Source organism: Trichechus manatus, unplaced genomic scaffold (genome assembly GCF_000243295.1).
Source record: "Trichechus manatus latirostris isolate Lorelei unplaced genomic scaffold, TriManLat1.0 scaffold00127, whole genome shotgun sequence".
NCBI lineage: Eukaryota > Metazoa > Chordata > Mammalia > Sirenia > Trichechidae > Trichechus > Trichechus manatus.
The window spans coordinates 2,455,855-2,470,458 of record NW_004444063.1 but is presented as its reverse complement, the minus strand read 5'-3'; the positions used below and the strand labels follow the sequence as shown (position 1 = coordinate 2,470,458).

Below are 14,604 nucleotides of genomic sequence, written 5' to 3'. Positions count from 1 at the left end.
GCAGCATGTGGAAGCATATATGTGTGCGTATGTAGATACAGGAGCCCTGGTGGCGCAGTGGTTAAGAGTTTGGCTGCTAACCCAAAGGTCAACAGTTTGAATCCACTAGCCGCTCCGTGGAAACCCTATGGGGCAGTTCTCCTCTATCCTATAGGATCACTATGAGTCGGAATTGACTCGATAGCAACGGGTTTGGTTTTTGGCTTATGTAAATATATGCACATTTGTATATACGAGTGTATATAAATAGATAATCCATTGCCTTCGAGTCAATTCCGACTCATGGCAACCCCACATGTTACAGAGCAGAACTTCTCCACTGGGTTTTCTTGGCTGTAATCTTTATAGAAAATCACCTGGCCTTTCTTCCCTGGGGCCTCTGGGTGGATTTGAACTGTCATTCTTTAGGTTAGTAGCCAAGGGCAAACTGTTTGTGCTACCTAGGGACCCATAAACATAGATAGTAACATGAAAAAAAAAATAAAACAAAAAAACCATGAAGTCCTGGAAAGTTGGGTTTTCTCAAAGGCAGATTTCAGCAGCAGTGGAGAAGCGCCTTTTCCCAGGGCCCCAGGGACAGTGACAGGTCCCAGCTGGATTGGACTCTGGCTTAAAAAAGCACCTGTTCTCAAATATTTTTTCCTGTGGCTCACTGAAGCAGGGCATGAACCCCTAAGCCTGTCATTACTCAACCTGTTACACTTTCCTATGGAAGAACCTAGTGATCATAAAGAATTGAAAAGGAATAAAATGTTGAAAATGATGCCCAATTTTCATAACCCTTTGTAGCACACTTCATGATCACCTGTAAAAAACCAGTTGCCGTCAAGTCAATTCCGACTCATAATGACCCTATAGGATGGAGTAGAGCTGCCCCATAGGGCTTCCAAGGAGCACCAGGTGGATTCAAACTGCCGACCTTTTGGTTAGCAGCCGAATTCTTAACCACTGCACCACCAGGGCTGCATGATTACCTGTAGAGCAGCCTTTATTCTAGCAGAAACTGAAAGTCCATGGATTTGTGGCCCATTCCTGCATAAACACAGAAGGAAGGGCTGGAAGTTGTGGATCCATTCTGGGCTGACTATGAGGGTCCTCTTGGACCACATGGGTGGTAGGCCATATTTGGGAGAGTTATTATATGAAATAAGGAGTCTGGAGGAGAGGCATGGTGTCCTTTAAGCTCACAGTGGTGACTGTTGTGAAGGAGCTTGTGATAAAAGGATGATACTGTATGACTCTAGGGAGGGACCTGGAGGAACATTTGCAGGTGGACAAGTTTCCTGAGGCACCTGGGTCAGCCGCCCTATGGTTCTGCCCCTCAAGGGTCGAAGCCCTCCCCCACCTCCAGGAATCTCCCCTCCACCTCTGGACTGTATCTTTCAGCTCAGAGACTGTTCCTTCTATGTGTCCGGGAGTTCAGTCATCCATCCGCTCATCCAGCTGCACTTTGATTCATTTAACAATGAATCTGCTCTGGGCCAAGTCCTGTGCTGGGTGCTGGGGATTCACAGGCAAACCACACAGACCACCCTGTCTCACTGACCTGACTACTGTGATTCATGGGAGACAGACAAGCCCTGGGAGAGAGGACAGTGTGGGAAGAGCTATGATGGGAGTGTTCAGAGGTGACAGGCCATATCCGACTTGAGGTGGCATGGAGGGCTACCAGAATCCTCAGGCCAGGTTTGGGGAATATTCCAGGCTAAAGGGATCCAAAGAGGCACAGTGGGAAGAAGCAGGCACCATAGAGGAATGACAGGCCTCTAGCCCACCCAGCGTGTCAGATGGGAGAGATAGCCCGGAGATGGCGTGGGGCCAGCACATGGGGCACCTTGCAGACCACTGAAGGGGTATAGACGTGACCCAGGTGCTGGGGAGTCATTGAGGCTTCGGGGAGAGTCTCAGTCTGGTGGGTATTTTTTCCTGAAAATGCAGGGTAATAGCCACCTGGTCTGCACTTTGCTTGCCTTCTTTGGGCCTGGCCGCAGCTGCTGGAGGGCAGGCATGTGGCCGGTTTGAAATGGCCCAGGGCTCCTGCAGGGCCCAGCGCTGCAGGAGGCTCACACTCCCAGTGAGGTCCTGCCTGGCTCGGCCTCTTGGAGTGGAGCCAAGCCCAAGCCCACAGGGAGCCTCTGCGGGCAACCCTGTGGAATTTTCCTCTCGGAGCCTGACCCAGTTCCTCGCTGTTATTCAGTCACTCTGGGTGAGCCTGTGGAATTCCAGAGAGGTTAGATGTTAAGGAGGGGTGCTAATGTTACAGGGATTCTTCCTGGGCTCTGTCAAAATGACTCCAGGGTTTGGCTGAGCCACTCAGCTCACCTCTGGGGTCCTGGTTCATCAGCTCTCTTTCCTGGAGCCAAGGCTCCTCCCAGGTTCCACCAAGAACCGCCTTTCCTGTTTAAGCTGCATCTTCGAGGCTGCCACAACTTTCCAAGGTGAAGCCACCTTCCCGAAGAGAGGCCACCTGACGTCCTGGCCAATGACCCCAGCCAACCCCTGCCCCAACCACACAGTGCCTAGTGACTGGGAAACTGGGGACGGTCGAAGGGCTGGATGTCTACTGCTTTAAAACCACAGCACTTGGTCTATGTCTTAAACTTAGTAAATTACACAGGAGTCAGATAACAGATTTATATCTCACATCTGACAGTTCTTGGGTCATTTGTGCTTGAGTGGGGACTTGTCTATAGCTTTGTGTTTCTTCCCAGAGAGTACACTGTAGGACAGCCCTTCCCAGCCCCTCCCAAAGCCTTTCTCTGTTTTCGTCACTTTCTGGATCATAGTGTAATTCTTCATCATGGGCTTCCCTCCCCTGATGGGTTATAAACTGCCCAAGGGCAGGAACCACACAGCACATTTGTCAGTGTTCTCCCAGCACCAAGTGGGAAGGAAGCAGGGAAGAGAGGAAGATCATGGGAAGGACTGGGACGCATCTTTCCCTGGGGATGGAAGACAAATGTAGGCTTCTGGTAGTATTAATGGCAGAATTTAGCTGTTCATAAAGACAGGCAATTACTCCTCAGCACTCATACTAATAATCGAGGTTGAGTCCTAGTCTGGACTACCATATTTTTACTCGAATAACTCACAATTCTGCATTTGTTTGCCAACTGTGCCCCCCAAGTATTTTTGTAAATGCGCTATATCCATTTTTTTACATGCTGCTGTTAAAAAATTAGCATAGCACGCTTATGAAAATACTCCACGAGGGGGTTCGCAGTTGGCAAACAAATGTAGAGCGTGTACATTATTTGCATAAAAATATTATTTACTTTGATAATAATAATGATGATGATGGTGAATATTAACAGTTAATCATGCTTGCTGCATGTCACAGACTGTGTAGGTGCTTTAAAAGCATCATCTCACTTATTCCCTCGACAATTTTATCAGGTAAATACTATTATTACCCCCATTTTACAGTTTCGAAAATTGAGGTCCAGAGTGTGTGCCACTCGCCCAAGTAACATGGCCACTAGATGGCAAAGCTGTGCCTCAGCTCCATGTCTGCAGAGTCATAAGCACTGCCCAAGTTCTTCCCCATGCTGCTACTTTGGGGATGTACCATGAAGCAACTGTGACAGTGGCTGTTCATGCCTGGCGTTCTGTCCATCATTGCAGAGTGAGTGGAGTGGACAGTTAGGACCTCCAGATTCCAGAGAAGTGTGTGTGTGTGTGTGTGTGTGTGAGAGAGAGAGAGCAATTAAACACGTGTACATGGGTGTTTGCAAGATTCAACAGTTTGCCTCTAGTAGAGGATGTAGCATCAGAGTCTGGGAGAAAAATTGCCATCAGACATGACATGGGTGAGGGAACGGAACAACTAGGACACTCTGTAGTCCCCACCTGAACAGGTCCTTTGGGTTCTGGGGGTCCAGCCTGAGACAGGGGCCAAGGGTGGGGCAGCCCCCAGCCTTTTCCGCCTTGCAGAGGTGGCCCTGTGGAGTGAGGGCCAGTCCCCTGTAATAATCTGGCCTCCTGTGCAAAGGTTTTTTTCAGGGGCATCACTGTGAATGCTGTGCGGGGGTTCCCCATGAGTGCGGCCATGTTCCTTGGCTATGAGCTCTCGCTTCAGGCAATCCGCAGGGACCACACAGTGACGGACCCATGAGCCCAGGTCAGTGTGCTTCCTTCCCGGCCATTGGGGCTCCCAAGGCTTGAAACTCTTTTCCTTGTTGTGAAAATGTTTTGACCTTCTGAAATGTACCTCTGCCATTTGTTTTTGTCCAATCTGTGTTAGGTCTAGGCTAGAATTGCCACCCTTGTGGTCATCAGAAAGCACTTCTGAAATGCCCACCTGTGACAGTCAAGGGCATCAGTAATTGAGGCCAGCGCAGAACTGACCCATTCAGAGCAAGCTGACATTTTCCCACTCAGCAACTTTAACAGCCCTTGGAGAGAGGTGCTTTTAGCTTCACTGTGCAAATTCAATGACCAAGGCTCAGAAGTGAGGACTCGAGCCAGGGTGCCCACCCACTGCTCTCACAGGGCATCAGAGCCTGAGTCTGAGAGCCACCAACAGGTGCCCAGAGGCTTGGAGGGAGGTCTCTCTCATCATTCCTGCCTCCTACATTCTTCTTCCTTGCTCTTTGTAGAAAGATCACTGCAGCCTGAGGGATCTTCTAAAAGCAGGAATCTGATCAAGTGACTCCCTTGCTCAAAACCCCTCCATGGTTCCTCATTGCCCTCCAGATAAAGCATCAGCCTCATTTCTCACCACCACCCTAAACATATCATCTTCTTTCTCACCTCTAGGTCTTTGCTCATGCTGTTGTCTCTGCCTGACACCCTCTTCTCACTCCTCCTCCCATTATCCTTGGCTTCACCAACTCCCCTTTGTCATCCTTTGCCTTAGAAGTCTCCTCCTCCAGGAAGCCTTCCTGGATGCCTCAGCTGGGATGAGTTGTGCCTGCTGTAGACTCCCTCCCACAGCCCATTTTCTTCCTGTACCATATGATACTACATTACACCTGCCTGATTACGTTCCTCACTCCCAGCCAGTGTGAGGGTTCCAGGAGAGCTGCAATGACTTTTCCTACCTTTGTATGCCAGGAGCCTACCACAGAGCCTGGCCCATACATGGCTACTCAGAAACACTGAGGTGTGGATGGATGATCAACCTCCAATAGCCCCTCAGATCCTCCTCCCCCTCCTCTTGCTTCTTCTCCTTGGTGTCTCCTTCTCTGGCCTCAAACCAGTTACCTACAAAGCTCAGACAACAAACTGGGGTGTCACTAAATTTTCTAGTCAACCAAGAAACCATTTTGCATCCACCTTGGTACTGCAAATTCTCCCAAAAATTTTGGGGTCCACACCTACCCTCATCAGGATGTCTAAAAACCTGACCACTTCCTTCCCTCTGGGCTGGCAGAGTGTTTGTGGGTAGCAAAGTCCCCCTGGGATTCATGGATGGCATAGAAGATAGATGTAGGGAAAGGCATGGTCAGTCAGGCTGACCAGAGCAAGCCCAGGACAGGCCCTAGCAGTTGACTTTAAATAACACGTGTTTAACTTTTTACTAAAGCTCCAATATTCACAACTTTTCTACTCTTTGCCCTTTCTTATAAAAGGAGAAGGGTAACAACACATTTTACATAACTAAACATCTTGGGCGAAGAGTTAGTGTGTTAGGGTTATGTCCAGGGCAGGGGAGAGAAGTTACTTTGTTCTTAAAGCTGTGCTTAGATATCTGCCACTCCCCCCTTTTAATGGATAAAATAATTGTTCTAAAACTTCTGTAATAAAATCAGTGCATTTTATTGTAGAAAAAATAGAAAATACAAATAAACAGAACAAAATAAAAATACCTATAGTCCCAATACCTTGTTATTATTCTTCTGAGTGTTTTTTATGTGTGTCCCCAAAATGGGATCCTACATTATATAATTGCCTCATATGCGTGTGAAAGCTGGCCAATGAATAAGGAAGACCAAAGAAGAATTGATGCCTTTGAATTATGGTGTTGGCGAAGAATATTAAATACACCATGGACTGCCAGAAGAATGAACAAGTCTGTCTCGGAAGAAGTACAGCCAGAATGCTCCTTAGAAGCAAGGATGGTGAAACCATGTCTCACATACTTTGGACATGTGATCAGGAGGGAGCAGTCCCTGGAGAAGGACATCATGCTTGGTAAAGTAGAGGGTCAGCGAAAAAGAGGAAAACCCTCAAGGAGTTGAATTGACACAATGTCTGCAACAATGGGCTCAAACATAACAGCAATTGTGCGGATGGCGCAGGACCGGGCAGCGTTTCGTTCTGTTGCATGTAGGGTCGCTATGAGTTGGAATCAACTGGACAGCACCTAACAACAACAACATTACACAATGTTTTATAGCTCATTTCTCCAATTTAATAGCTCAGGACCATTTTTACATGTCATGAAGTCTACAAGATCTTTTTGATGCCCAGAGTTCACTTTCCCAGCAGTGGCTGGGCACTGACCAAGCAGTCGCCCTGACGATTCGTTACTTCAGGAGGAAGGAGGAAGTTTCTAGTAAGCCAGAGCCCTAGATTTGGCCTGTGAGAGCAGTGACCAGTCCCACTGGAGCAGTTTTCTTTCTGAAAGCACTCTCTGCTGGGTCGGGGAGGCTGGTCCCAGCTGGGTGGGAGAAGGAAGAGGTTCTGGAGAGTTTTCTGGACCCTTATCTTGAACAAGCCTCCCCCAAGGTATCCAACCTCTGCTCTAACCCCAGAGCTTCAAGGCTTTGTAGCATGTCTTGGACTTGAATTTACCAAGTGGCTCTGAGACTTTGGGCAGGTCATGAGCTAGGCAGCAGCAACATGTACTCTTTGAAGATGAGTCCAGACTGAAGAGAGCGAGAGGATGCACATTAGAGAACTTGGGAGCCCTGTATTTCCTAAGTAGTGGAGGGTGACTATCTCAAGAGCCCCAGGCAGCATGTGGCAGGGATTATGTGGGAATCCTTTCCAAGTGCCTGCAGAGAATAGAGTATCTAGATCCTTCCAATACCCAGGTACAGAGCTCTCCCTCAGCTCCCACAAAGCCCTGTGGAGGAAGAACACTTCCTTTTCGTTCATCTACTAAGTGATTTTCTCCCAGGCTGCACATGTTAGTGGCCCAAGGACTACTCAAAGCCCAGGAAACATCACATGAGGTTATCATTTCTGTAATTGTGGTCAGTTTTATCAGTTTGCACGGGGAAACCAGAATTAGGCAATACAAGCGAGGTGGCCTTTGGTGATAGAAGAGAAGCCAGCTGTAAGCGTTCAGGCTTGTCCGAGGCCTGTGAATCCAGCTGCACCAACCCTCCCCGCCCACCAGGACCCTGCCCCAGAACCTTCCTGGCATTGTGCTGAACTTTTCTCCCCCACGACATTTCCTGCTGCAGACCTCATTGGCCTACTTTCAATTTCAGGAAAATTCATTTCCAAGGACAGAAGATACATTCTTTCTAGACTATTTTTTCTGAACATTTTTAAATAACCACAGACAACCCTCACAGCCCTTATCCAGCCTGTACTCCTGGTGGTACTCTGCCCATTGCTGCTTCACAAAAATAGGCTCCAGATGGGTTCTTGCCCCATTGATCTTGCTGACCGATAACCCCGGTCAGATGAAGTTCTTATCTTTCCTCCTTTTTCCCAGGGCTGATGTCACCTGACCAGGACTCCATTCCTCTGACATGTCGATGCTGACTGCAGTGTCTCCAGAACCAGAGGTGGTCAATCCACTGAAGGGAAGGAGGGGCTTCCATCTCCAGTGAAGGCCCCCACCCGCAGATTCTGCCTTGTGGGCCTTCAGCCGCCCCTGGCTGGGACCCATGAGCTGCTGCCCTTAGAAGGGAGCACGAACCAGTGATGGATCACCACCTAGCTCAGATCTGGACTTGCACCCTGGGGAAAGCAGGTAAAATAGACCCTGCCCCATGACCATTGCACACTCACTGGAAATTCACAGAGGCGCTGGATTTGTCTCTAAGTTTCCAAATAAAAACACTGAGAACTTCTTCAAGGTTTTTCTGTACCAGATGCTTCTTCCGGGCTTCCGAAAGACACCTGACTGCCCCCTTTGTTCCTACCTCTGCTCAGACCCGTGTAGACATCACCAGCTCAGACGGAAATCGTCTCCCCACAGAGGAAGAACTAAGGAAGGCAGTCTCCTGTGTTTTTTCACAGATGCCTAAAGTAGGCAGGGGAAGGCCTAATGGTTGAAAAGACCTAGAAGGGAGAGAACGCCTTGTAGGAGCTCTCCCCTCCCAGGAACAGCAGCACTGAGCTTGGGTGGTGTGGGCCTTCTCTGGGCCTTATTTTCAAAGCAAATAATAATAATGTTTGTCCACAGTCTCATTTCCAGAATGATTGCATTATTTTAATCTCATTTCTCGCTGGAACTGTGTGGGGAGTGCACTGCTATTCTTCTGCTATGTGGCACATGGCCATGATGTCACTCCCAATGCTGTACCTACGACAGGCTTCCCTAGTCAATCATAGAACCCCTTCCTGATGAGGTGAATGCAGCTTCCAAGTCCTTCTCAGTGTAGCTCAGTGTACAGCCACCACAGTCAGTCAGAATTGGCATTCGAGGTGAATCTGTTTGCCATTGTTGGCTTAATACCTGGGAGGGGGGAAAAGTCCTCAAATTATTATTATTTTTCCCTTGAAAGGATCTTCCTCGGTTTCTCTCCCTCCTGCACAGGTGATTTGGAGCATGTCCGAAAATCGTCTGCTCTGAAAATCCTCACACCAAGACAGAGCACTGTGTTAGCAGAAAGAAAGTGAAAGCATTCATTCTCATCAGTTTAAATCTTGTTACTGTAGCAGAAGGGTCCTTCCTTGAAGAAAGACCCTATAATAAAAGCTATGTATTTTATACATATATGCCCCTCCATATGCCCTCCTTGAAGATCCTTCTCCTGCACAGCCCCTGCCTCTGCAGGGTGCCATCCAAACTCTCCATCCGTCCTGCAGGGGGACATTCATTCATTCAGGCTTCAAACATTTGCTGAGCACCTATTATGAGAAGGTGATGCCCTAGGTGTTGGGGACAGGTATGAGGGACTCCAGCGCTGCTTCCATTCTGGCGTTTTCCACAGGAGAGGGGGTCGCTTGCCCACCCCAGCATCACTAGGCAGGCACTGCAGATGCAGGGAAGAGCTGCTCAGTGGTGCCTAGTCATTCTTGATGGACCCAAGATCCTAGAACGTATTTCTTAAGCCTCCCTCACCTAGGGCACTGTACTGGTGCTGGTCCTGGTTGCTCAGTTTGTTTGGAAGTCTTGTTGTGTTCACAAGGCCTGCTGGGGTCTTCTACAGGATGCTTCTGATGAGACTGAGACCCAACTACAACCTTAGTCAAGTGTCAGACTCCTCCTAGGGTCTCTTGATGATAGGAGGAAGTAAGCAGAGGGGAGAAGTGCTGGCCCTAGTTTACAGACGAGGAAACTGAGGCTTCAACATACCCGAGCTCCTGCTGAGGATTTGGACCACCAATACCATTTGTCAATATTGCTGAGGCCACACTGCCCCCTGCTGTCCAACCCAGGGAATAGCACCAGCTGCAATGGTGATGCCCATTCCGTAGTGCACAAAAAGAAAGTTGCTGGGATACTAAACATAGAGTCTCAAACCTCCACTGAAGACCTTCCATAATCCACATCAGAGCTGCCCTTCCAGACTCATCTCCCATTACTCTGTTCCAGCGTACCTGTGCTCCAACTGTTTTATCTCATCCCATCTAGGGCCAAACAGAGCCAGAGCAGAAGGGGCACTCAAATGTTTGTTGAAGGTAAGACTGAGTGATTGAACAAACCACACTGAGCCTGTTGCCGCCTCTACCCTCCAGGATTTCCTTCCTCCATGTTTCTCTTCAGCCTGGACACCCTCACTCCCATCTCCAGGAATGGGAGCACTCCCTGTTCTCCGAGGCCCAACTCACAGGCTCCAGCCTGCGCCTCCCTGATTCTCCCTCTCTCTCCAGCAACTCCCAGGCCCTTTCACCCATATATATACTTGTATAGCGCTGTGTCCCATGTCGTGCTTCAGTCATGCCGGTGCATCTCCTCCATCTCACGTGCCAGGGCCCACCTGTGCCAAGACTGAATCTTCCTCATCTTCAGAACCTGGTCAGCAGCGATCATGGGTAGTGTTTGCAATAAAGGAAACACGAAGGAGGGAGTAAAAATGGAAGCATAACAATGTCATTTGAGAATTGGTTGTAATAATGAACAATTAGAAACTATCTAAATGCCCAATAACAGAAGAAGGGGTTAAATAAATGGAGGTGCATCCATACCTAGAATAGTATCATGTAGCTACTAAATAGTATGAGTTAGGTTTACATATATTGTCAGTGAAATAGTATGTCAGCAATATGCTAAGTGAAAAAAGGAAGTTACAAAATAAAATAGATGCTTTTTATTTTCTTTGTTTAATATATATTACATATGTGCCTATTTTTATATATGCATAATTATGTAGGCATTGAAAATAGTCTGGAAGGATACATACCAAACCGTTAGTTGTGGCTGTTTCTGAGCTGTGGAATGGAGGGAAGGCTTTCAATGTCTACTCTGATGATGATGATTTCTTTGTGCACCACCACAGTGTTTCAAATAGGAGCCCTGGTGGTGCAGTGGTTAAAGTGCTTGGCTGCTAACTGACAATTCAGTGGTTCAAACCCATCAGCCACTCTTCGAGAGAAAGATGTGGCAGTCTGCTTCCGCAAAGATTACAGCCTTCGAAACCCTATGGAGCAGTTCTACCCTGTCCTTTAAGGTCACTATGAGTCGGAATCGACTCGGCGGCAGTGGATGATGGCTAGTGTTTCAATTTTTTTACAATGAGCATATATTGCTCTTATAATTTTTTTATAAACAACATCATTTTTCAGAGCTGGGGTTCCATATTGGATACTTGCATTCCAGGCTCTTGGCTGGCTCTACTTGCCGCACCCCCTGCCCACCGCCCCATGCTGGTCATACACAGCTCACTTTCTTCATCCTTGTTATGGACTGAGTTGTGTTCCCCCAAGATATGAGTTGAAATCCTAACCCCTGTACAGGTAAGTATGCCCCTGTTTGGAAATAGAGGGTTTTTATTATGCTAATGCAGTCATACTAGAGTAGGATGGATCCTAAACCTAATCACTTCTGATTATAAAAAGGGCAGACTAGACACAGAGACACACACAGGGGGAAGAAAGGCACCAAGGAACGCCAAGGAATGTCAAGGGCCTCATGGGCTACCGAAAAGGAAGGGCCTCCCCCTAGAGCCATGCCCTAAATTCAAACTTCTAGCCTCCTGAACTGTGAGAAAATGCATTTCTATTCTTTGAAACCACCTACTTGTGGTATGTGGTAAGGCCGTTATGACAGTACTAGGTTACTAAAATACCCTTCAAGAGCACCTGAGCTGGAAAAGAAAACAATCCAACTTAATGAAGAAACTTTATCCCAACTCAGACAAATTTCATGTAGTAGCCAGTTGTTGGGAGGGCTCAGCCAGCAGTAGCCCCTGCTTTCTCTCGGGCTTTTCTGGAGAAAATAATCTGGAGAAAATGTAATTCTCCATTAACATATCTTAGCCTTTCTCTCATTCAGCCAAAAGAATATGTGTTGAGTTTGATTCTGTGCCGGGTGCTGTGAATATCTGACAATGATTTCTGTGTCATCATCAGGAATGTCTTAAACAAATAGAACTAAAATTTTAAGAAAGTCTGCAAACAGAACAGAATTGCAAACCAAGCATCAGTTCTGGTGTCTGCTTCCTGGTGTTGGATGGCCTCAGACCTGTCCCAGCTGCCTAGCAGGGGTGGTGAAGAGAACAGCAGTAACGCTAATCTACAACAGGAGCTCTCAAACTCCTGGGGCTCAGAACTCCTTGACACTCTTAGAAATTACTGAGGCCTCCAAAGAACTTTTGTTTATGTGGTTCATATCTATCAACATTTACCAGAATTTAAAACTGAGAATTTTGAAAAGTATTTATTCGTTTGAGGTATAAGAATAAACCCATTACGTGTTTACTTCAGTAACATATTCTTAGGAAAATAACTATTTTTTCCAAACAAAAAAAATTATCAAAATAATGGCATTGTAATAGATAAGTGGTAACTTTGGTGAAGGGTGAGACAGTACACAATACTGGAGAAGCCAGAACAACTTGTACAAGGCAAGGTTATGGAAATTCCACAGACAAATCCAAACTCCCTGAGGGACTGAATTACTGGGGAGGGCCATGGGGACCACAGTCTCGGGGAACATCTGGCTCAGTTGGCATAACATGGTTTATAAAGAAAATGTTCTACATTCTACTTTGGTGAGTAGCCATCTAAGATACTCCACTGGTCTCACTCCTTTGGGAGCAAGGGAGAATGAAGAATACTAAAGATACAAGGGAAAGATTAGTCCAAAGGACTAATAGATCACCACTACCACAGCCTCCGCCAGACTGAGTCCAGTACAACTACATGGTGCTCGGCTACCACCACTGACTGCTCTGACAGGGGTCACAATAGAGGATCCTGGACAGAGCTGGAGAAAGATGTAGAACAAAATTCTAACTCACAAAAAAAGACCAGACTTACTGGCCTGACAGAGACTGGAGAAATCCCCAGAGTAAGGTTCCAGGATACCCTTTTAGCTCAGTAATGAAGTCACTCCTGACGTTCACTCTTCTGCCAAAGAATAGACAGGCCCATAAAACAAAACAAGACTAAAGGAGCACACGAGCCCAGGGACAAGGACTAGAAGGCAGGAAGGGACAGGAAAGTTCGTAATAGGGAACCCAAGGTCGAGAAGGGAGAGCATTGACATGTTGTGGGGTTGGTAACCAATGTCATAAAACAATATGTGTACTAATTGTTTAATGAGAAGCTAGTTCTGTAGACCTTCATCTAAAGTACAGTTTTAAAAAAAAGTTTTAAACTAAACTAAACTTGGCTCATGGAACTAAGACAGCCCTTCAGAGTTGCCTTGATTTGGGTCAAGAGGGTTGGGCTGTTCTGTCACCTCAACAGTCCAGTCATTAGATTTAACTTGTCCCTTGTTGTTGTTTGCCGTTGAGTCAATTCCAACTCATAGTGACTCTATGTGACACGGTAGAAGTGCCCCTTAGGGTTTCCAAGGCTGTAATGTTTATTGAAGCATGTTGCCACATCTTTCTCCTATGGAGTGGCTGGTGGGATTGAACCACCAACCTTTTGATTAGCAGCTGAGTACTTAACCACTGTGCCACCAGTGCTTCTTAACTTGTCCCTAGGGAGGGATTATGATATTGGGCCAGCCTGCTCTTTTCAGTGGAGGGCAGTATCTCAAGAGGGCTGACAGTGAGGGTTGTCAGGGATATCAGCTGGCAACACTCCCAGAAGCTGGGGAATAAGCACTTCAGTACTGAAAGAGGATTTGGGAAGCATAGCATGGTGTTCAGTACAGGAAAAAAATTGAGATATTCTTTGTTTTTCACTTTTCCTTGTGCTTATTGGTAATGGCATGTGCTCTATGTTTGCCCAATCAGATACGGCCACCCTGCAATTTGAATGAAGAGTCAATGAGACAGTGAACCACAGGCAGTGGGAAATCTTCTGGTGGTGGTGGCAGGGGCATACGTATCCAGTCTATGGGTCAACAGGGGCAGCAGGCTGGCACAGGCATCCAGTGTCCAGGGCAGGTAGCATGAGTGGGGTAAGCAGTCAACCCTAAAATGGCTTTGTATGTTGTTTTGGCTATGGTCTGGTTGTGGGTCTCCAAGCCTGGTTTTTTAGCAGTTCAAGCGATTTTATTTAAAAAAAAAAAAAAAAAGAATGATATTGTTTTACATTTTTTCAAATCTCTGGCTTAATAGATGACAGCCAGATTCCCAAACGTACTTCTGTTTTCAGTCTGTTGTGCTCTCACTTGTCATACGTTGTTGTGTGCCATGGAGTCGATTCTGATTCATAGTGACCCTATAGCAACCATTGGAAAATCCCACTGTGACTGCATGATAAAACGAGAGTGAAAAAGGCAAATAGCATCTTAGAGTTACATGAAAATAGTTTTGGCCTATGGACCCGCTTTGAGAACCAGCGCTCTACCAAAAAAAAAAAAAAATCAGTCACCTAAAGGCCCTGGTAGCGCAGTGGTTAAAAGCATTCAACTGCTAACCGAAAGATCAGCGGTTCAAATCCACTAGCCGCTCCTTGGAAACCCTATGGGGCAGTTCTACTCTGTCCTATAGGGTCCTGAATTGACTCTATAGCAATGGGTTAAAGGTTATCGAGAAAGGTCTTTTGGCTGATAAGCTACAGAATCGCCACTTGTGGCAGCAGAGGTCAGCTAAGCCCCTACTGGTGCCTGGTTCTGGCAGTTAGTGACGTTGGCCTCAGCGATGAGAACATTTGGAACCCACGATATTCTTCTTCCCGTTTCCTGGATCACACCTTATCTCTGTGGGGGAAAAGAACCTCAGACGAGGGAGAACTTCACCTTGGGTTCCAGTCATAGCTCTGCCATTGGCAACCTGCGCGATTTTGTCAAGCTTCTGCCCCACTGGGCCTGTTTCCTCATCTGTAAAATGGCACTCTGAGCTTCCCCTACATACCTTCCAGGGCTTCCATCGGTTCTGTGAACTGTAAATTGCAAAACATGCTAATTGGAGGAAG

At 47.0% G+C, this 14,604-nt stretch overlaps 1 protein-coding gene across 1 annotated transcript in view; it reads left to right on the top strand.

Annotated features, from left to right (window-relative positions):
* SLC25A48 (solute carrier family 25 member 48) overlaps window positions 1-4,901 on the top strand; it is a 74,024-nt gene extending 69,123 nt beyond the window's left edge. Inside the window, exons 7-8 of the mRNA XM_004384765.2 lie at window positions 3,992-4,120; window positions 4,759-4,901. Of these exons, the coding sequence (XP_004384822.1) occupies window positions 3,992-4,114 (123 nt within the window). The 3' untranslated portion in view covers window positions 4,115-4,120; window positions 4,759-4,901. The remainder of the gene's footprint in view (window positions 1-3,991; window positions 4,121-4,758) is intronic.
* The last annotated feature ends 9,703 nt before the right edge of the window (window positions 4,902-14,604 follow it).